The 24,071-nt window shown below is 34.4% G+C and overlaps 1 protein-coding gene across 6 annotated transcripts in view; it reads left to right on the forward strand.

Annotated features, from left to right (window-relative positions):
- ERBB4 (erb-b2 receptor tyrosine kinase 4) overlaps positions 1-24,071 on the forward strand; it is a 982,069-nt gene that overhangs the window by 684,850 nt on the left and 273,148 nt on the right. For all 6 annotated transcript variants that reach the window (XM_032479938.1, XM_032479940.1, XM_032479941.1 and 3 more), the window contains exons 5-6: positions 4,854-4,919; positions 22,375-22,493. In XM_032479938.1, the coding sequence (XP_032335829.1) occupies positions 4,854-4,919; positions 22,375-22,493 (185 nt within the window). The remainder of the gene's footprint in view (positions 1-4,853; positions 4,920-22,374; positions 22,494-24,071) is intronic.

The raw sequence follows: 24,071 nt of genomic DNA on the forward strand, positions 1-24,071 counted from the left end.
ACACTGACTTATTCATCATTTTACCCTCTGGCCAAGAAGAGGAAATTGTTTAGCGTAGACTTTCGATAAATGTTCCACTTCCCTTTTTTATAATATATGGTCATGAAAAAGATACTGTTTTGCTCGCTGTCTCCCCAGCAAATGTATTGTGAAGAGGTCAAGAACACCAGTTTTTGAAAGTCCTGAAGGAAGAATCCAGGATTGTAACTGCATCGCCTTTGGCTAGAGGCAGTATGAGGATATAATCTTTTATGGTTGCCAGTGACTTCATATTTTGTAACTCTTCAACTGTCCTGGCATATTACTTGCGGAAAACAGTGCAGAGGGTCCATATTAAATCCCATCTCTGCTGTCAGGCAGTTCCACAAACAAGCAAAACTTCTAGTGTGAATTTATAACTCTTAAAATTATCAAACTGGCTCAGGGGCTCTAGCTCCTAAGAAAAGAACACAAAAGCTACATTTTTAGTAGCATCTGATGGACGAGCATAAAAGATGAACTTGGCTGTATTTGCTAACTTCTGTGATTAATAATGCCTTGTCAAAGCGGAGGTGATTACCTGGGAATTGAAATAATGCTGGTGTGCACTAATCACCACTTATTTTTAAGTTAGTTGTTGAAGTGACGTAAATATTTGTTTAAATTTTTGTTTTCATTTATATTTAATCTCTTCACTTGAGTCAGAACGACAGGAGGTAGAATTATTAATTTAAATAACTGTGCTATCACTAAGCCGAATGGAAATGCCAGATTCTCATTTTTATGTGACATTTTCTCATATAGTTTTAAAAGAATTATCACAATAAACAATGGGAAAAAAATTATGAAGCAGATTGAAGCATGGAAAAGAGCAGATTTGGACAGCACTGGCGGTCTCAATGCCCCCAAATCATTTCTCCCATTTATATAGGCTAGTATTTGACTAATTGCTTTTTTCTGTTTTTAAAAACATACTGCTAGAGAAGTAGTTTATAAAACTCATTCACACTAAAATATTAGTGAAATTTTCCCCATGAAATCAAGCCTCCTGAGGTACTGCACACCTGAGAGTAGAAGACAGAAAGAACATTCCAGTAAGATACTGAGCCATAGATAAAGTATTTCTCTTTCTGTTGGGATACAAACAAGGGACCTTTCAGTGTCCATTTTTATCTGCCTCACTGCAGTGCTCTGGGCTGACCCCATTTTAGATGTCACATAGATAAATCATGTATAAAGGATGTAGTGGACTTCGGAGCTACCAGGCATTACACTGGAAATGGTCCAGCTCAACCCAGCTTTGTCCAGCTCTTGTTTCCTGAGCTAGGGGACTGTCGAAAATTCAGATTTACTGGCTTCTTTCTTTAAACTCATAGAGGGTGAATATTAGATATAGAGTAGTCAAAACCTTTTCCCTTCATAGTAAGACTAAATTAATTCTGAATTGTGTTGGAACAGTAACTATGTCTGTTTCAGCTTAACTCCAGTACTTAACGTAATTCCTGACACACAGTTGTAGACAGTACTGAAGAAATAATTACAGATGGATGGAAGAAAGGAAAGTAGGAAAAAAAGTTTGTAGTTTCCTTTTCTAATTCTAGATAGATAATTACTAAGGAAACACTTCTGGGCAACAGAAATTTGTTTTGGGAAACAAAAAGCCAAAAACAGATTTTTTTAAATGTTAAACATCATAGTCCGTAAGAATAAATGACCCAGTTATCTTCAAGAATCAAACCAAGGTTGCAAGTGTGAAGGTGTGGCAAATGCATTAATTCGGAACTATCTCCAGTGCAGTCAGAGATCTTGGTCAGATATTTTAACATTTACTTAATTGCAACATCTCAGTGAGAATAGTGTTAGCATGAGTGAGATACAGCACCGAGTTTGGGAGACCAAAACTGAACTGAATGCCTGAGCATATTTCAAAAGCCTCAAAGCTCTAGAGACAGTGAAATGAAGGGCAGGCCAGAATGAGCGTCACTGATGGAAGCAGATTCGATTCACGGTCCTCCAGCACATTTGTAGTAATAGAACTCTGAATTGTGTGGGCCAAGGGATTACCTCCTTTTGGTTTTCAAAAGGGGTGGAGGGAATATAAGTCTGAGTAAAATCCTAGAAAAGAAGCAGTTGTTGGCTTTCTCTTATAGGAGTAATTGATATTTCTGTTTAAATATGAATGAAAAGTGAAAACTACCAAACAAAATCTCTTAACAGCATTTAGACAGTCAAGGTTGAATTATTTAAACTTTGTGTGTGTGTGTGTGTGTGTCTAAGAGGGGTTACTACACTGGGTACCCAACTGGGTGAGTCTTGCCATGATAATTGGCAAGAATCATAAACAGAATTTCTAATAATATTTCTTTTTATATTTGATACGGGAGTAGGTCTTGAGATGCTAAATCAAAACTGCAAGAATAAGAAGGTAAAAAATCCATAATCCAATTAAAGGGGATCATTGAGAGTATTAACATGTCTAATGTTACTCAGCATTTTGTTTTAACAACTACTGACAGTAGTTTGGCCACAATGAATAAAGCTAAATATTTTATTAGGCCCAAACACAATTAGAGAAGTCATAGATTAAATGGTAGATCATCCTCTGCTTCAGATATCTCCAATTAACAGACTACTTAATGGGCCGGTTTATAGGATTTTAACACACCTAAAGAAACACATTAACATTAGCTACTTTCTCATAAAAAAGTTTGTTCTCAGAAAAAGTTTTCATTGCTTTCCATTTTGTCTCACAGTCCTTTCTAATTTCCGCTGGTATAAATCAATTTAAATTTATTAGCTTTATACAAAAGAACTCCAGTAGGTTTTTAATAATAATTATCATTATCACTGATTAAAGTTATATTGTTCAGGCCAGATGGAGTCCTTTTCCTGTCAGCTAGAATGAGCTTGCATTATGTAGTTATAATGTGTTTGGATCTAAATAAACAGATGGTAGAGTGACAGGATATTATACGCTGGTGATGTCAGCACAGGGCTTCACAAACAGAATTGCTTTAAATAAACTCTGTTGTGGCCAGGATACTGATACTTTCAAGAGGCTGACTGGGATTGAGTTTATGTGTTATACTAACTTGGAAATAGTACTGTTCACTTGCAGAAGAGTAGACCATTAGGACAGTGTGAGATTCAGCCCAAGAAAGGGTACCTGCTGAATTTGTTCCTTAACTGTGAAAGCATTTAATGTACTAGGTTCTCTCAGCCAGTCTCATTAGGAGAGACTAAAGGAAAGCTGCCCCAGTTGTAAGAACTTCCAAGAGGAAGAGTTAAAAACTGTGGGTCAAGGAAAGATGGAAACAGAAACACTTAATAAACCCTACTTCATGGTTTGTACAACATGGTTAACTGTGTTAAAATAAACATCTTGAAGTAGGTATGTACTCACTCACAATTCATATTGGAAGAATAACAGAGAAGGTATCATAAGAAGTATATTATAAAGAGCTTTCATTTTTGGTAGATTTTCATGTCCACTTTTCTCTAAAAATAAACCCATTCCATATCCTTCTACCCACAAAATTTTAGAGTGAAACGATGAGATTCAGAAGCAAACTTCAAAGAAAGTCATTACACATGATTTCTTCTAGCTAATATTGTTTTGTTGAGCTTTTAGGGAATTTCTCTGTGGGACAACTATATTTGCAAAAGCAAATACCCATAGCAGCATAGTCCTTAAAAGGAAGATGACACTGCAGGAGATAAAGGCTCTTATTTGAAAATGAAGGTGGTAGCAACAAAAATTTTAGAAGAAGACATGAAATAATTGAAATTAAGCTTTCTAAAACTATAGCTGTTTTAAATGCTTGAAATATTTATATAAAAATGTTGGTTCACACATTGACCCCTGTACACAAAGGACAAGGAGAGACCAAAGGAAAAAGCAGACCACTCCAGATCAGCAGGTGACAGGTTTAATAAGCAAGGGGACTTATGTGTGAGACTTATCTTGAGCAGCAGCAAGATGACTAGACCTCAGCATTCGCCTGCCAGAATCTTAAAGTTTATATAGAGATCTTAACTGGGTTCCATCACTTATTCAGTCCAGATGGTCTCAACAACACCTTACTCTCTCAAGGCTATGTCTCTGAAACAGCTGCTAGCATGGGAATAGTTGAAGGGACATAGATTTCAAGGACAGGGGAAGGGGCAAGATGCCTCCGATGACCCGGGTTCCGCTCACAAGTCAACGGGCAGTCACAACCTCTTGACGACCTCCACAGGAATATAGCCAACGTTTTATAGTAATGGAATATAGCCTTTAAAAATTGTGAATCATTTTGTTGTAGACCTGAAACTTATATAATATTGTACATCAATTATACCTCAAACATTTTTTAAAGACACTGATATACTTTAACAAAAAAATAACCTAAATTATGTACATAATCTTTTTTTCTGATGATTTATCATACATTTGTAATATAGTCTCACTTTCATAGACTTCAACTTCTTTTTAACTGTTGATTTAATTCTTTAATATCTGTTGGTATTAATAAGCCATGCAGTTTTGAAATTATATCAATTAGAATAGATCAATAGAATAAAAACATTCAGTAGTCACAGTGAAACTTATTTCACGTAAATATTTACTTCTGTCTAGGAAAATTTACAAATTCATGTATTTTCTTTTCTTGTAAATGATGAGACAATTTTGAATATCAAGAGATTGTATTTCAGCTTCACATGTATTTGCCATTCAGGTTTTACTACTTAAAGTGGGCACTTTATTATGATCTGTGTTTCAACTTTAGTATGACATAAAAATCCTCATAAAGAAGCAAGAATATTGCCTTGGAGGAGTTAACTCCTAGTCAGTGTGAAAGATTATAATGTGTGTGCTTTTTCCTGCTCTACAGGTGGGCGTTGCCATAAGTCCTGTACTGGCCGATGCTGGGGACCCACAGAAAATCATTGTCAGACTTGTAAGTGTTCAACATTGAAAAGCGTAGGCATGCAATGGTCAAGCAATGTTAATAACTGCAGCTTTTCACACTTCTGGTGATCAGAATCATGAAAATGAGCTTTTGCCTTTTTGTAGTAGATCTGCTTCTATCCAAGTAAACTGCCTAACTTCATTGCTTCCAAATGAAACATAATACCACATTGCTTCTTGTATTTCTTTGGGGTTTCTAGATTAATGATATCAACAACACAAATGTGGTGATATTAACTATGACTTCAGACTCTGTACATCAGAGGAAGTAGGAAATCCAGATATGTACAAAATGATAATTAACTGAATTTCAGGTTAACTGAATATTTCAGTGTTTTTTCCAAATAGTTACATCACCATTCAGTCACTGGAGAAAGAAAAAAAGAACGGAACAGGGCACTGTGAACCCACTCTGTTCTAGGCACAGAGATATAAACTATGAATTACGACTATAGATTCACTATTAAATCATGATGTATCTTGCCTTTAGTGTGTATTGTTTCCTGTATTAGTCATTAAAATATGAGAGATGATCATCATCACTGCTAAGACAAAAACAAATTATACTGAATATAAAGACAAATATCTAATGTTTTAACATTCTTAAAGACATATGGCACTTAGATCAGCACTGAATTTTTACTAATTTTAAGGATAAATGTTTTCTTTAAACAGGAAAAACAAAATGCTGTATATAAATGTAAAGACTTTTGTTCCTCCTGTAATAACAACGGCTGAAATAATAAACAGAAAACAGTGTGGTGGCTATTTGAAATATATGTCTTTTTTTAGCATAGAAGACACATAGAAAATGTCATTAAAAAGTTGAACACACAAATATTAGATATTGTGGAAATGTGTTACACTGTTGGATGAAAGTGTAGACATGAATTAACTTATTTAATAGAAACAATGTTTTACGGCAGCAATGTCTTGACAGGAATTTTAAGCAGGATTCTAAAGTAAGATTAGATTACTGTGTGAAATACATTCGCTATGATATTGGATACAAAGTTTTAACAGCATCCTACAAGGTACAGGAGAGCCTGACTCCACCCTCCCAAAGAATCAAATTCAGCACAAAATGTTAATAATATGAATAATACTAAAGGTTAAGAAATCCTATAATAGATATTGAACCAGACTAGGCCAATCAGATTCTCTCCCCAGAGAATTTTAACTTGGGATCCAAAAGTGCTGGTTACACTATCTTAGAAACTTGAAGAAAGATTAAACCTAGTTGAGGTTTCCATTTTTGAAGCATGTGTATTACTGAGAAGCCAGAATAACCAGTCCTCAGTGATACAAAAGAATAAATCAGCCATGCAGAGGCAAAAAATTGGAGAGAGAAGCAATTTTTGACAGATTTTACCTCCTGGTTCTCTGGTCTTCCTGAGGTCCAGCTGCACTTCTACCCTTTGAGCTATTTGAAAGGTAAATTACTTATCCATATTGAAAGAGCCCAACATCCTAAGGCAAAATGTATTTTGAAACCACTCAAAGATGTACTTATTGCAAGACCTGAATTTTAGAAGTATGCCAGAGATCTTGAGACTTAGACCTCGTAAGAGATTCGTAGAGATATTAGACCCCCAGAGATTCCGTAGAGAGGTAACATCTATGATCAAAATTTTTTCCAAAAAAATGTAAAAGTTTCCAGGATTCCTTTAGATGGCTCTTCTATTACATAAAATATATTATTTACTCTTAGGCTCACTTGAGATGCACTTATCTCTGAACCCTGATGGATTTTTTTAAAAATCAGAAAACAGGCTTTGCATGATTTTGAAATTATTCTGTTTTTGTTGACTGACCGAACAAAAGTACATTTTAGGATCTGAAAGACAAGATGTTATGTCATTTACAAATGATTTCTTTCCTTATGACTGAAGTAAAATTCACTTTAGTGAGGGCGTCTCTGGAGGAATTCAACTTCATGATTCACCAAGTACTTTCTTTCTTTTTTTCTTTTTTTTTTCATGGATAATCATTCTTTGAGACTTTCCATATATCAGGGAAGAAAGGTAGAGGCACTTAACAGCCCCACAGCTTAGCCAAGCAAACTAAGACTACATTCCATTCAACACATCATATCAATGCTGGCATCTTCCTTCAGGTGCTTACTCCTAAAACAGCAAACATGCCAGGAATTGTACTCTGTGTCACTAAATGGCAAGATGTCATGGTAAAAACAAATAAATGATTCAGGCTCCGGGAGAACGAGTCTATGAAAATGAATGACTCTTCAGGGTGAAATGAAGCAAAGAGTGGTGATCAGAGTGAGAACATCTCTGAATAGAGATACGAGAAAACAAAAATGCTGGTTACAGGAATGGTGAGCTTGAAGGGAGGTCTGTAGGGGTCAGAAGTTTTAAAAAGAAGAAACAAGGAAGAGGGCTTTTTTGTCTTTACAGATTTAGTGAAATGGAGAGTGTGAATAAATTAACAGCTTACTATTGTAAGGGGACAAAATTTGATGCCTCAAACTGTGCCTCTCTGGCATGAAGATTAATTTAGGCTGATTATTTTTAAGGCCTGAAAGAACCTTTGACCTTTCCCGTAACTGCCTTAAAGAATGTGGGTAGAACATTCTCCCGGAAGGGAGCCCCCAGCATAGATAACCGTAGTACGAACTAGGTGTGTAAACAGGGAGGAACTCGGCACAGTCTGCTTGATACAGTTCCTCTCTGGGTCACCTTGTCTCTGTGTGGCCCAGCAAACATTTGTGTACCAAACATTTGCTTTTCTATCTTCATGTCGATTGGCTTCTTCCCTTTTGATGTCCCAAACCACTTTCCCCAACATCCTCTTTTGTCTTTAGCTAAAGATGGTGTTTAAAGGGAGAGTTTTGGCCATTTCCGTGAGTTCCTCTGTTCTCTTGGTTCTCTCCTACATGTTTTAAAACATTTGTTTGATTTTCTCCTGTTAATCTATACCTCATGTATAATATAATTCTTAGGCCAGTCAGAAGAACCTAGAAGGGTAGAGGAAAATTTCTTCTCCCCCAGCACTATGGACAGTAGCTCACCATGAATACCTATAAACACATTTTTTAAATTTTAGTGAACTTGGGTAACATGTTTGCAATTTATTTTGTGTACTGGTTTGGTTGCTGCAGTTAGTTTTGATTACATGTTGAAAAACTGAAGTGTGTCATTGTTTCTCTATAGCATTTAATAATGTTCAGACTCTAAACACTGGAACCAGCAGCTATTTAATATTTTTTCCTAAAATTTTCTAAAAATTAAAATACTTTTCTAAACAACCCCCCCCCAAAAAAAACCAAAACCAAAACCAAAAACCAAAAACTTAGACAGCCTAAAGAATTTTATAAAATTTAAAGTAGGTAAATTGTGCTTGTAGAATCTAGCCAGGTGTTCCATTCCTACTGTTTTACTCATGAGTCTAATTTCCTAAAGTAACTTAAATTCATTCGTTTTAAATCCTTTTTGATCTTAGAGCATCACTGACCCTATAAACCTAACACAAATACTTTTCATGTATTTGCCAAAGGTCAAAACAGAACTTAGGAAGGAGTACAGAGAGCTGTGTTATACACAGAGCAGTGACTCAAATTTGAAAGTGCTTTTAAGCTCAGTTAAATCGTGGCCGCATTGCTCCATAGCACAGCTTAAGTAAATTGATTCAGTGGATTAATGTACTCATGTCAGGAGAGACAAACTTATCTGCCGTGTGAAGTCTGAAGCTTATAGTAGTATTATTTAGCGGGCTTACTGGTAAGAATGACAACTCTCTCTATTCATGAGAACTGAGTCCTAAGGTCTGAGCGCCATAGGTTTAGGTGTGAGAGAGACTAAGCTTTAAGAAATAAATAATAATGATTAAAGGGACAGAGTGCAAGATACATGAAGCCCACTTATCTCATTTAAAATAGATACTGCGTGTCCTTTTTTTATCTTTAAACCCAGTATCAGGCCGGCTTTCTCCAGGCTCCTAAGATCAGACTGGGTGGTGGCTTCATTTTACGTATTTCTTTTGTCCTCTCAGTTAGGAACTGTGTTTTAGAGAGTGGAGGGAGCATGTATCAAAATATTACAGTTGGAGTCCCTCAACCTTACACGTTTTACATTAAAGTAGTTATAATTGTCTGTTTCTTTTAGGGATATATTATTTGGTCATGGAAAGGAATAAACTAGAGATACACATTATAACATGGATAAAATGTCAGCATAATTGTCTTTAACTGCTGGTTGTATAACATTTTCTCAGCTGATTACCACTCAGTATACTCTTCAGTCTTCTAAGCTGCTTTGTAAGTGGCATTCCTTGCTTAGAAACTAATTGAAAAATATGAAGTGCACTTGACAATAGGTTAAAAAATTGTTTGCCTCTTCAACTAAAATATCACATCAAGAGAATTAATGAAAAAATGCATGTTTCTACTACTGGAATGAACAGATATACTTCTGACCACTGAAACGTTCATTGAACTGATTAAAGCTAAGGCATCATTTTAAACAAAGGAAACCTTCTAGGGGAATTCATCCCTTACTTCTACACTATTCTTCCCAGGTAGATTACCTCAAAATATTTTTAAATTAAAAATCAAATAACATTAAAATTAATGCAAGCAGTGTATTTGTTCTGGGATAGATACTTGTGAATGGAGGGTGTTACCATATTGGCAAAATAAAAACTTGTTCCAACAACAATTTATGTTATTTATTGTATATGTTATTGTTTTTAATATGTCTATATTTATTGTTATATAGACATTATAGAACATTTTAGGAAAATTTGGAAATTATTTAGCATTTTTCTCAGTAATTTATTATACTTGTACATGAACAATTTTACTTTCAGTAGTCTCAATATATTAAAACTTTCTGATCTAATGGCATTCTAGTGGGATTCTATTCACTTCTAGAGCAAAGTTTAGAAATGTCTGTCTGTCTATCTATACATTCTTTCATTCTAAAATATATCTAGAACTTCTTTGAAGTGAATATTGAAAGCTAAGAAAATATTTAGATATTTTTGTTGCTCAGAATTTGAGCAAGAAAAGGTCACAATTCAAAACTAAATTGTGCTTTTTCCCATGAAATTTCCAAAAGCTTTCTGTAGCTTGTAAAACCAAAATGACAAATTAGAAAACGATATACTAATTATACCCACATACATGCATACACGTACAATTTATCTAAAGTGTAATTGTATTTACAATCTTTGTGGAACAAATACTGTTTAAAAAAGAAGTGCCATTGTAGCAAATATCCAGTTAGAGCAGAGAAAAGCAAGTGGGGGCTAACGGGGAAGAGAGAAAGAGCTGAGCCAGCAGGCTGGATCAATCATGGTAACAGCCAGCCTTTGTTAAAAGCCAACATCTTTAATTAAAATCCTTGTATTTTACTAATAACTTTGCATGTCCATAAGCCTTCTTATTGATTTCAATTATTTCCTTTTTTTTTTTTTTTTTCCTTTTTGGGATTCATAGTTTCTAGAGATATTGTAAAGTTCAGGGAAACACTACGGTAGACTGATTATTTGCATACATTTCTAGAATTATGCCCATCTAAACATTTCTAAAAGTGACCCAATAATTTACTTGTAGAAAATGAGAAAAAAAAAGTCTCTCCTAGTATGCCGTTCATTTTGAGGTAAGTTGATAGTATTTGTAGTAGTTCAATGATCTTTCTCAAGGATTTAAAGAAAGGGATATTCATTTTAACTATGGGATATAATATGAAATGCTCTATATAATACAGTTTAATGTGATTCAGGAGGTATCATTTAATGCCACGCTGAAGGCTCAACGGGTGTGACGGAAGTCTGTAAAATTGTGCTTACTCTCTGGAAATGCTCTGGGTACAAGACAAGATGAGGAATGTTTGAAAAGGTCAAAAAGAATACTGAACTTGGGGCATCAGGAGACTGGAGATGTAGTCCTAGCTGTCCACTAACTCAGGAATTTGGGTGTGGGAGTGGAAAAGTGGGGTCACTTAAAAAATGTTAGTTATTTAGGTTACCTCAAGCTTTTTAAAAGGGGAACTTCATAACTGGGGCAGTCTTCCTACTTTTCTAGGTGTTTTACTACTACTTGTGTCATTCAGCTGGCAATATGTTTATTTGAGATGGATGTCTTTGGACTGGATGCCTTTGCAATCAAAAGCTTAATGTCAGGCACTTACCCCACAGGAATGCACACTGTGGGTTAGGGAGAAGTAGCTCATCTGTCAGTGAGATTAGAAAGTGAGAACCATACATTTGAAAGCTTTAGTGGGAGGACACTGAGAAAAAAAGTCAGAAATATCTGGAAATGTTATGATTAGAAGAATTGCATTATTCTGGTAGTAATGACAATTTATTCTGAGTGATATGCAGCAAAAGAGTTGACTGTCATTAGAGTAACTATCTTTGACTATAGAAGAAAAGTTTTCACAATTATCTACACATGACGTGAGAGTATCCACTGATGAGCAGAACACTCATACTGTTTGCTAAAGGAATGAAAAAAAGAAATGTGAGATATCATTCTCAGAAAGGCAAGTACTTGCTTACCACTCTCATGGTTAGGGAATTGGGCAAGCCTGGAGAAAAATCTCCTCCTGAAAGTTCTGCTTTGCATTAATCTGAGAAGCATCTTCTGTTTATTGACTTAATTGATTCCACTGAAGGTAGATGTAAGTAAATGGTGTGGGATGAAGAAAAAAAGAAGAGGATACTGGATGCTTGTCAGTTGTACTTACGTCAAGCCACATTCTCACTCCTTATATTAGTGTAAATGTGAATTCCCTAAGTATCAGACTTACCCCATTTCTCAAGCCAACAGTAATTTTATGCATTAAATTTGACAGTTTATAATAGTATAATGGCTGCTTCTCTCCATTAACATGGACATTTTCAAGAGAAATAGTCACTATATTAATGTATGCTGAAGTTGTAAAAGATAGACCCAAAACACCATTTTCACATATTACTATCTCCCCAGTAATGGCTATTTTTGGTTTATCTAAAGTCCTTTTGCCATGACGTTTGTTATAATGGCACTGATAGAGCATTATGACTACAAGAATAACTACAAGTTTTTTTCTGATTGGAATATTTCTTGACCTCAAATAACTGTTTCTCAGGGAGATTATTTGTCTCTACAGTGAGGATGTTTCATGTATTTAAGATGTATTTAATTTCATTGGCTAGGGGAGAGGCAGAGATGAAAGGCAGAAAGATAGACTCTGACACTTATAGGTAATTACTAAAATTTTTAAATGAAAGTCAAACCACAATATTTTACTAAGACATAAAAGAAAGCTTAATTGAATGGAGAATTATCACATTCCAAGATGAGAATACTCATACTATGAAAATGTCAATTCTAAAATCAAGCTGTACATTTAGCCATCTTCATTCAATTCCCAATGTTTTGTTTTGTTTTGTTTTATTTTGAATTGAACAAAAATAGTCTAAAGTATTTCTGGAAAATAAAGTTAATAAAATAGCAAGGCATTTCAAAGGAAGAGCTATATGGAAGGATTTTCCCCAAGTATTAAAAAAGTTACAAAGTAATGATCATTAAAACAGTATGGTATTATTTCAGAAAAGAATTGACTCAATGGGATGTAATAGGAAGTCCAGACAGAAGCTAAAGTCTATAAGTAATTTGGTCTTAAAAAGTTAGCATTTTTAATGACAAAAACAAAGATTATTCAATAAATAGTTTTGAAACAAATGATCCACAATATGGAAAAAATAAAGTTAGATACCCACCATAAAACAAGACGAGATGAATTGTACATTAAAAGTTTAACAGGCATCAGATAGAGTATAGATTATAAATGGATTGTAGACTAAAAGTTTAAAAAGCATGAAATAACTGAAAGTACTAAAAAATATAGATAAAAGTTATGTCATGATGATGGTCTTTTTAAACATGACATAAAAGGTAGAAATTAAACAAGAAGAAAAAGATCATTTGAACTAGGTGATAGTGTTTTGTATTTTTAAAACAAAATTTTAAAATAAAATTTAAAAGAATTAAAAATTTATACAAGAAATTTGGAAAAAAGTGTTTTGCCTCACTTATAATCAATTACATATTTTTAATTAAGTATTTTAATGATTAGGTTGTAAAAATTAAAAAGAATGATAATTTCTTGTGAGGCTAAAAATATGCAGACTTAAGCAATCTCAATTACTGTCTTGAATTGCTTTCGGTTGTGTATTTTGTGCTCTCTTAACTGTCATACTACCATGGAGCTATAACAAGACATATAAACACCCCAAAACTGACATTGGTTATTGCTGTGGTAAGGAAATAAATAATTTTTATTTTGCATATTTATAGCGACATAGTTCTCTAAAAACATGTATTGCTTATATAATTTCAGAATTTTAAAAAAAAGGAAAGAAAAACAAAAATTTACACTCTTTTTATTATGACTTTTTTTGTAATTTTTCAGAGCTGTCCAAAGTTTTGTCCACATCAGAGAGATGACACTTTCTTTCAACGATATATTAATAATGCATAAAATCTGTATTAATATCTATAGATATATTATTTTCTATAAAAATATGACTTGAAGAGAATCCCAAATGTTGTTTTATACTGGCCAACAATTTAAAATACTAAAAAGATGAGAGTTTTGAGTATTGGCTGTGAAGAAATGGCCAGTAAAGAAAGAGACTGATTATAGAAGAGAGACTATAAAGAATTTACAGTGCAAACCTTTGGACTTGAGTATTATGAGACTAGGCGACTTAGAGTTCAGGAACAGTGTAAAACAGGAAAGAACATCATTTCACCTGACTCAGAAACAACGTGACTGATTATGGGCGTGGATGGAAAAAAATTTGTCATGAGAAAGGAGCACATTGATTTAGCTGAGAATAGCTAGTTTTCTAACGCAGTTAAATGTAGTATTTCATCTTGATTTGAGCAGCATTTGGTATTTGAATTTCCAAATTGACTATTAGATGGGCTTTGCTGTGATATTAACAAACTAGAAACTGCCTGGAAGGCCCTGATGAGGTATTGATATCTCTTAGAGATGTACGGACATCATTTTGGATTTGTTCATAGGCATTTCCTTTATCTTCATCTATAAAATGAGAAATTTAGTCTAAGAGCATTCATTAGTTCAAATATTTATTCATTGCTTATCTGATGAGAGTCTGTCTTCCCTTTTAATATTTTATGATTATTTTCATTACGCAAGTGGCATTTTTTTACCAATGTCAGAAGGAAACTCATCCAGATGTACACTGAGTAGGAGAGATTCTTTATTCTCATCTATTAATATTTTGTATAGGGAACTAGGATAAACAAAAACAACAGTGTGCGTGTGCGTGTGGGTGTACGTATTTCATCAAGTTTGTATGCTGAGATTTTTTTCTACTATAATGGGAGGTGATTTAAAAAAGCTGAATGACAACTTTTCCTCATTTCTGGGTTTGTTTCATGTCCATGTTATGATGATTCCATTTTTTTAATCACTTTATCCCATTTACACCGTACATCATTTATTGTGTATTGTTAGATGTAACGCTCAATTCTAATGTAAAAATACATTTTAAAAATACTATTTATGGCTTTATTATGCAGATTCATACACTTCCCTTATTATCTTGAAATCTATATATACAGTCCTGCAAGGAATGTGCAAGAATAAAAACTACACGCATTCTCATTCTCAACTCTCAAGAATACTTTTATAGTTCACGTAAGAGGGCAATTTTTTTTTTTTTTGAATCCTGACTAACAAACTTTGCTGATGTTAATAGCCTATTAATAAGGGAGAATTTCCCTGGTGGCCAAGAGTGTAGTTTCAAATCAGCTTTAAGGTCCCTTAATGAATCACTGAGCATGTCTTTTAAAAATAGGTTGAATAAAACTTCATTAAACAAATGAATAAAGCAGCTGGTGATGAAGAATGGATTAGACAAGATTCCTTTCCTATTTGACATAACTAACAACATTATCATGTTGTAGCCCACGGGTCACCAGGGATTTATCTGGGACAAGGGTCAAACCTGATTAGTAGCTGCCAAAACTGGGCATACTTTTAACTAACTGCCTCTGAATGTCAGTTTCAGTAAGGACTTTGCAAGTATTTGCTGTTTTTCAGGTGAACTATAGCAGTTACTGCATTTAGATTAAACTATTATGACATCTGTGGGGGTGTACACCTCATGAATGGTCAGTTCCTTCGGAGTAACTATCATCAGACTAATTAGGGATAAAAGACAATGTTACAGTTTCTTCTGTGATATGAAAATGGGTATGATTGTGGTAGTTTGGAAAGTCCGGATACATTTTTATAATTTTAGTTTGCTAGGTTCAATTATTTAAAAAATTAAATATCTTCTCTGAGAGCCCTTTTTTTTAAAAAAATTAATTAAGCCTTATGCCATTGGTTAAAATAACTGATAAATTACTATATTATTAAAACTCAAAATTCTTTCCCTGTCCAAATCAAGATATAGTGTTTATGGATCCTGAGGCCTGACTCTGTGTGGCAACAATCACTGTCTTAATTATCCTGTGATCTAAGGTGGAATAAGATGCAGCAGTCCATCTAAGTAGGATAAGATGAACCTACCTTCATCTCTGCCTTTCCTTCTAAATAAATACTTTACCCTTCCTGGAGTAGCCTCACTAAGAACAAGAGAATGGCTTAGAGCAAAGGTTTTGAAGTGTTGGTTTCTAAAGGCTACTTTTGAAAACCTTGGGGCTCCCAATAAAAAAAAAAATTTCTGGCCCCTCCGCCCAGACTTACTGAATCAGAATGTAGAAAGAGGACCAGGCAACTTTATTTTAAATCTTCCTGTGTGATTCTTACAGTCTTCCTGGCACTGGACACACAGATGTGTCCAATTATTCTCCCCTGGGAGAATGAATAGTGGTGCATAGTTTAGTGTTAATTTCATTAAACCTGATTTTCTACGCATTTCAGCGTGCCCTAGAAGTAATGCGTATTCTGGATGGTCTGTGAGCTTTATTTGTCTCACTTAAAGTATATTCTGGTGATAGTAGTGTCTAGAAGGATGTTACACAACCCAAAGCGTTCATTTTTGGGGTCACAGTTTCACCATTCATGGGAATAAGTACTGGATTGTAAACTAGAGGTGGTCTCTGGAGAGCATTTCATCAAGCCCCCTGACTTTAATTAAGTGGATGTCTACAGTGTCCAGAAGAGATTTCCCTTAAATGCTGACAAATAAAGAATCAAGAAGCCCATTCAGTAGCTCATTACAGTGTTTGTATCACTCTAATGGTTAATAAATTCTTCTTCACATTCAACCCAAATCACCCCTGCTTTTTCCCCCAGGCATTTTTCTTCTTGTTCAAACCTCCAAGTTTGTAACTGAAAACAGCCTAGCATGAAAACCACACTGTTGAAGTTCTAGCTATTTAAGGGACACAGTATGTTTCACGGACACAGTTTGTCGAAATTCGGCCAATAAACAGAAATAATATAGGCAGCATAGAGGTGCAGGTCATTGAATACTAATTGAAATAGAATGAAATAAAAATAAAATAAGCATACTTTAAAATGTGCTTAGCAATGCAATTGGGATGCTTTTCACGTAAACAGCTACTGTTTGAAAGAAGGGAACAGTTATCTGCATGTCTCTTATCTACCTGAAATTTTTGCCTTCAGAATTAGCCAAACAATATTTCTCCCCAAATCTTTCTACCGGCTTGCACATTGATTGTGTCAGTGTGATCTCCCAATCAGTGACAGAGGGCTTAACAACACCAATAGGAAATTAAAGCAAGAGGTCAGTCACTGTGTGATTAAGTTTCAGACAAAGAATAGTCAATCAAATGGTAGAAATAACTTAGAGTTTTTCCCATTTTCACTGGATAAAATAATGGTTTTCAGCTCTAGACTGTGTATTGGAAATCACCTAAGGAGCTTATTAAAGTATCAAATCCTAGAACATGGCCAGTAATTTTGATTTAATAGGAATTAAGTGATTTTGAGGCTTTTTTTTTTTTTTAAGAACTCTATATCCTGCTACTCAAAGTGATGGCTGTGAACTGGTAGGCAGTGACATTACCTGGGAGCTTACTGGAATGGACAGTCTTGGGCCCCACTGATATTGATTAAATCAAAATCTTTATTGACACAAGAATCCCCATGTTAAAGTTTGAAAGACCCTGTTAAATGATCTAATACGAGCCTAGTTCCAAGTCCCTGAGTAGGGGAAGTGAAGAGAAGCAGAAAGGTCTGAGGATGGGAAGATGGAGGAGAGAAAGGGGAGGAGGAGGAGGAAAGTGGCAGAATGCGAAAACACAGGGAGAAGTCGCTTATAAAGACTTTGCCTAAATTTACTTCATTTATTTTTTAATGAACAGAGATCTTTTTGTTTTGTCACTGTGACATCAGTACTCTGTTCTGTATCTTTTATGAATATTCTTCGTCCTTTTTGTAACTCATAGGAAGTAACAGTAAATATTTGATAAATAAATTGACAAAGTTCTTGAAATAAAATTAATTTGTTCTAAGGGAGTAACCTTAACTGTAGTCATTATTATGTTTAAAGAAGTAATTAAGCCCTTGTTTTTATTAGTGCAATACTGATAAAGCTACTTATAAGGACTTGAGGGGTTTTGAGATGATAGATATTCTCTCAGCAGTATCCTCTTAACTACTATGGAATGCTTGGCCTCTTAAACTTTGCCCATCTGAGTCTCATGGATGTTTTGAATGAATCCCTATTCTCAATTTCAAGTTTCCTGATCCTAATATAATAAGCATTTTAATTTTCCAGGTTTTATCTTTTCTATTAAACAATCACAGTTAGTGATGTACTACGAATGAATAAGCTAATTAAAATTCAACCCAAATATTTTAATGCACCCAATGAAGCAATTTAGGAAAGATACTAAATACAGGGGAAAAATTCTGATGAAATAATAGTCAAGCAAGGATGGAAATTAATATAACCAAAGCAATTATAAGTTAATGTTCCCATGGAAGCTAAGTGTATTATCTCATTGATTTCAGAATCTGTTTTTTGTTTTGTTTCCATCATAATAAAATGTGAGTATAGTTTGATGTGTTTAATTCATATTAAGTAAGTAATGCTTACTAATCAGCAAGCAGCTATTAAATAAATTGTACAGAGGGAGAATTTTCTTTCTGAAAATGAAACTTACATAACAATGTAAGAAATGTTTCTTAACAGTGTCTCATCATTGTTTAGAGATTAAGCTTATTGCGTTGTTCTTTTGGCTACTTATTATCTGTCAAACATTTCTAAATATTTTTCATGCTTACTGAATTCTAGGCATGTGAAAACTGATAGCAAATTAAATGTCACTTACCTTTTTAAAAAAAATAATTATAGACTAGTTTTGAAGTCAATTCCATAATTCTCTTTTAATATCGTAAATTAAAATTTAAAAAATAATGACTTCAAAATGCTGTTTTGCGTGTTCCTGAAATGGAGTGGCATCTCTAAGATCAAAATGTCCTGAGGAAATGAGATATGTGACCACTGTGTAAAAGAAATTGCTATTTTGAAAAATTTAAAGTTAACATATATGATTGAACAATTTAAATACATGTCTTAAAAGCTTCACAGTATAGTAATTATTATTAAACCTAAGGTTGCACTATGTTAGATTCCTTTTCTAACATTGTTTTTATATTTAAATAGTATACTCAATAAGAGAAATGATCTTAACATGAACATTTGAATAATAATTTAGAAAAATAAAGTTAATGATTATTTTTATAAATATTATCTACATTAATTTCCTCATTTGGTAGAAAAGACCAATGTATGTAAATAAAGAGAAATTGAAACATTTTGTGTAGTTACCTTAAATCTCCATAGTGTTAAAAAATAGAAATTAACACTTGGACATATGTGTCGAAAGTTAAAACATGATATGATGTATAGAATATGAATGCTGACTTACTTCACGATATTTTCCAGCTAAACAATGCCTGTCAACTAAAAGCAGATTAATAGACTGTTCTGTAATAACACGGATTTCAAATCTAATAATTTGCTTACTTAACATATATCTGTTACTTCAATTAGCAGCTCTTAATACATCAAAAGAGCCCTGCTGAATCTGAAAGAGAAGAATTATATTTGAATCTGTTCCTTACAAAAGTGTCTATTAAAAATGTTTCCTTTATATGGTATTAATTACTAATTAGGACACCTAAATAAATATAACAATTGGTTAAAAGAAAGGAACATCAGTCTAAGTACAATGTATGAGGAGTTAATGCTACGTGGATGGCAGGTACAGCTCTAGATGTTGGGAAATACCAAAAAACAAAGTAAGTTTAATAGATGAGTCATGAAATATGTTAGATGGTGATTGATGCTATAGCAAAGATACAGGAGGGAAGAGGAGGATGAAGAAAGGGAGGAAGGGAAGGGGCGAGAGTGAGAAAGAGAAAGAAAAAGTCCATGAAGAATCAGTTGTTTGGGAAGGATTCAGATTCAGTATTAAATAGGGGTAGACTTCACTGAGAAGGTGAGATTAGAGCAAAGACTTAAAGAAGGTGAAGGGGCAGGACAAGATGATTTATTATGTAGTATTTTCATCTAGAATACTTACAGAAGAAACTTATTTATTTGAAAATCTAATGTCACTCAAATTGCAGATACCAAGTATGCCCTCACATATCCAGACCTAAAAATCTGGGGTTTTTTTTCGAAATCTTATATATGTTTATGATAAGAAGTATTATATGACATTCTTTTTACAAAATAAAAGCAAGATAGAGGATGAGGTCAAGTGCTTTTTAAAACTCACTGTTTGATGTTTATGTTGATTGTATTATATGGGGAGGAACATAATCATGTCCAATGGAAGAATATAGTTCGTATATAAAATTATGCATTTTATGAATATTATCATCATGTTCAATTGAAAAGATCCAAGTGAAACTGTGGAATCATGAAATAATCAACAGCAGAATATAAGGAGTGTTTAAATCTAATAATAGATACTAACAATAATTCTAAGTTATTTGCATTTCGATATGCTCTATTTCTTGGTATTTTGATATTTGTCTATTTTCATTCCCTAGTGCCCTACCTATTTACATATTTTCTCTACGTATTTCCTTTTCCTCTGACAAGTGCATTAAGCCCTCAACAAACAGATGCTTCCAGTGAGTTGGCAGCATATGACTTACTTATTTACTTGGAGGGGATACTTATTTAGTGTGTATGAAGTGCCAAACACTGCACTAATCACCAAGGATGTAAACTTGAGTAAGAGGATACACTTCAACAAACTGTTCTAATAGTTTAGGTGGGGGAGAAAACATGGGAAAAATAAATACAATGTATTACATGAAGTACAATAATAACAGTCTAACGGTTGCTGAGCACTGTGGACAGAAGCCATGCTAAGCACTGTATACCTGTCTCTCAATTTGTATCTTCAGTCCCATTAGGTAGGTATGAAGACTGACCCCATCTTAAAAATGGTGACGTGAAAGACAGAGCAGTTAGCTAACTTGCTGTACCACAAGAACAGGATTTAAATTTGAGCCTGGGTCTTCAGACCTCATAGACTCCTGTATTAACTTCATCTGCTTACTTGTTCAGAAGCAAGAGTGTCAGTTTAACTCAGCATGGAGATGGGTCTGAAAAGGTTTCAGAGCAAAAATTGGCACATTAAGTGGATATATTATGGATGAGTATTTGCTAGACAGAGAAGACAGATCGGGTTCTTCAGCATGAAGGAATGCACGGTAGAAAGGCAATGAAAATAACAGTTGTGTGCAGTGAAAGGAACTGGGAACCACAAGTGACGTTTCCATGTGACTGGATGGGAAGATCACAGTGCGAGGAGTGAGAGATGCCAGTACAGAGATGGAGGACCTTCATCCCTTGCTAAGGGTTTACTCCTTTAATGCAGAGATGGCAAGCAAGTTTCATACTGTGAAATATCACTGATTTATAGCCCATTGCAACATACTTCCAAGTCATTGCTTTTAGAGCAGCACAGAGGATTCGTTGTGACCTGAGAAATCGTTTAGAAGGCTAAGTAATAGTTTGGAGATAAGTTTCAGAGCAAAGTTGGAGTAAAGTGGAGGGACCATAATGAGAAGTATCTATTGCTAGGACATGAGATTTTTATTAGACATGAGCAGTGAGGGTGAGGGGGAAGGACAAATAGAAAACATGTACCAAATTTTTAGTTGAGCTATTGGATGGATGGTGCTATCACTAATTGAGATAAGGGAACAAATTAAGAGTGGTGGGGGTGGAAAGTGATACATTCCATTTTGTTCATCTAAATGGGGACTTCTGTAGACAGCGAGAAATACAGGTTGCATCTCAATACAGAGTTCAGACCTGGATCTGATGTCATCTACCTATAGCTAGTATGCAAAGTAGGGGGTGAATGCTTTCACCCAGGCATGAACCCTTAGCCCAAAGAAAATCATGGAGACCAACTCTGGGGAATACGAATGTTTAAGGAGTTGTGGCTTGCTATAGTGGCAGTGAAGGAAAATTTGATGCTCTCAAAGAGGTGGGAAGAAACAAGGCTGAAGTGGAAATACAGAAGCCAAGAAGTGATGTACTACACATATGCTGTTAAATTCATTTCTCTAAATACTTTAAAAATGCCTCTTTAGAATAAGTGAAATAAGGAGAAATGTGTCCTTCAATACTATAGTTTTGATGTCCAGCCTATAGCATTGATTTTACTAAAGCATACCTTAATATGAGGCTGTCAGCATGGATTGAAGGATATTAAAAGACTAATGGAATTTTTTGTTGTGTTCACTATGAATGCATCTCTCCCCTTCCTTCCTTTCTCCCTTCCTTCCTTCCTTCCCGGATGTTTTTCTATTCCTTACACAGGTCCCTCTTTTTGAGGAATCTTGTAGAAAGTTCACTTATATCTCAGGAATAGAAACAGTTGTGCGACTACAGATCAGTTGTCTATCTTTGTTTATCTATCAACCTATTTATCTGCTATCTATCTATCTATCATCTATCATTTGTCTATCTGATAAAAATAATTTAAGATATAATGTGAATCATGTAAAAGTTTATGGTCCCTTTTTGCATTGACTACTAAAAATCTTAGATTCATTTCTGGGGACAGTTTCTGCCTTAGAACCTCACTGTACACATGGGAAATTGACTTCACTGCTAACTCCATCTTTCGCAACCTGCCAAAATGCCTCATTTGGTTATTCTAAATTTGATTCTTTCTTGCAAGTTGTGTGATTTTTGTAAAGCACTATGAGTATTTGCTGGAACAAGAAAGAACTGAGAACAGATTCATGTATTAATTTTGAAGAGTTTTGTACAGTAATTTTGATCAACTGCAGACTTCATTCAGTAAATGTTTGCTGAACTGAGTCAAGGGTGAGTTGAGTAAATTGTTACTCCAAGGATTTGGCTTCTCTCAGTAACTCCAAATCAGCCTAGAGGTTTTTCTTGGTGGCTGACTGTGACCAAGGCCCTACCTCTGTCTTCTGCAGTGACAAGGACAGTATGTGCAGAACAGTGTGATGGCAGATGCTACGGGCCCTACGTCAGTGACTGCTGTCATCGAGAATGTGCTGGAGGCTGCTCAGGACCTAAGGACACCGACTGCTTCGTGAGTCTGGGAGCTCTCCCCTTCACTCACCTGCCCCCCCTCCCGGTTTGGCTCAGGGACATTGAATCTCTAACAGCCTATAAAGATAAGATCAAATTTTACCACATTAGGGTTAAGAAAAATGCTCTGCCTTACTAGAAGTCATTCCCTAACTGCGTGGCTATTGATGAACTAGGATTGTTCTATTCTAATAAATGAATTATTTCTTTCTGCTCTAATGTATATTACAAGTGAGATTTATTGGAGAACGTGACGGAGAACATACTGGGATATCTTCTAAAAAGCTAACAGCATCTTTCCAAAATTTATGGTGATTACCTGTTTATGTTATTGCATCATTTAGTCTTCTGAGTAGGGGCATCTGCATTTTATTTCTTGATATAAATTTCAAGATTAAAGCAGATGACTCTATGAACTTAACTATTTTATGGTTTATATTGTTTACAAGCTAATATTATTCAAAATTTATAAGATTTATAAATGCACACTTATAGCAATTTATATGCTAATTTGTGTGATTTTAATTTTGGAAGAGGACATTTTTACTTCCCCAAAATTAACATTTATAGCTTGTCAGGGACACTTTTTAATTACACTTTGACATCCCTGATAAAGTTCTTTCTGTTCTTTTGAATACATACAAGCAATTCTGTGAGCTATAGTTGATGCAATTTGCTACACACAGAACATTAGTTTCATTTTAAGCTAGAAATCGTAGAATAAGAAACTATTTTTGTTGTTAAAAATGAATACAGGAATTTATTTTCTTTTTTTTCCCCTTCTCAAATACTCAGAGAATACACATATATATTTAGAACTGAGTATTTTTTTTAATTGGTACTTAATTCTGGAAATAAGCAAAATATACATTATAGCTGTTATGATATAGAAACATAATAATTTCTCACTTTTCTTAATGTCACAAAATACTGAATTTGTCTATCCTACTTCTCTAATGAAATAAAAGTATGTATTGCACAAGTGAGTAGGGAGGAAGGAGGAAATAAAAGAAAAATGTTAAAAATATAAGGAAGATGCTCAGCAGGTTTTGAACAGAGACCATTCCCCTTGCTTCTCACCAGACATGGGATGGAAGCTTGGTTTGGAGGATACTGAACAGGTTGTTAACAATCCCAAACTAGTAACAACAATAAACACCAACAATGGCCATGACTTTCTTATAGAAGTTTTTCACTGCATTGTTTTTATGATTCTGTTATCATGATAAAGTGCTGAGTGAACTTCAGAATTCTCATTTCATTACTTTTATGGAACAGTCCATTGATTCTGCTTTGGCATTTTGTACAGAATGTTCGAGAATGCCAGACCAGGGCCTTGGTATAAGATATGTTGTTTTATATGCTGTATGAAAGGTAACTTGTTTGATTTCTCTGGCCCATGTCCCTTTGTTGCCAAGCAATGTTGTTGCACAACACTGGATAAAATATGTTAGTAAAGCAATCATGAGTACGTATGAAGTTTTACAGCCATAAATTAAAACTTACTGAGTTTTCTAGATTGGTTTTTAATAGATTCTTCCTGGAAAGTGTCATCTTAGTGAATAATGTATCATCAGTG

Source organism: Camelus ferus, chromosome 5 (assembly GCF_009834535.1).
Source record: "Camelus ferus isolate YT-003-E chromosome 5, BCGSAC_Cfer_1.0, whole genome shotgun sequence".
NCBI lineage: Eukaryota > Metazoa > Chordata > Mammalia > Artiodactyla > Camelidae > Camelus > Camelus ferus.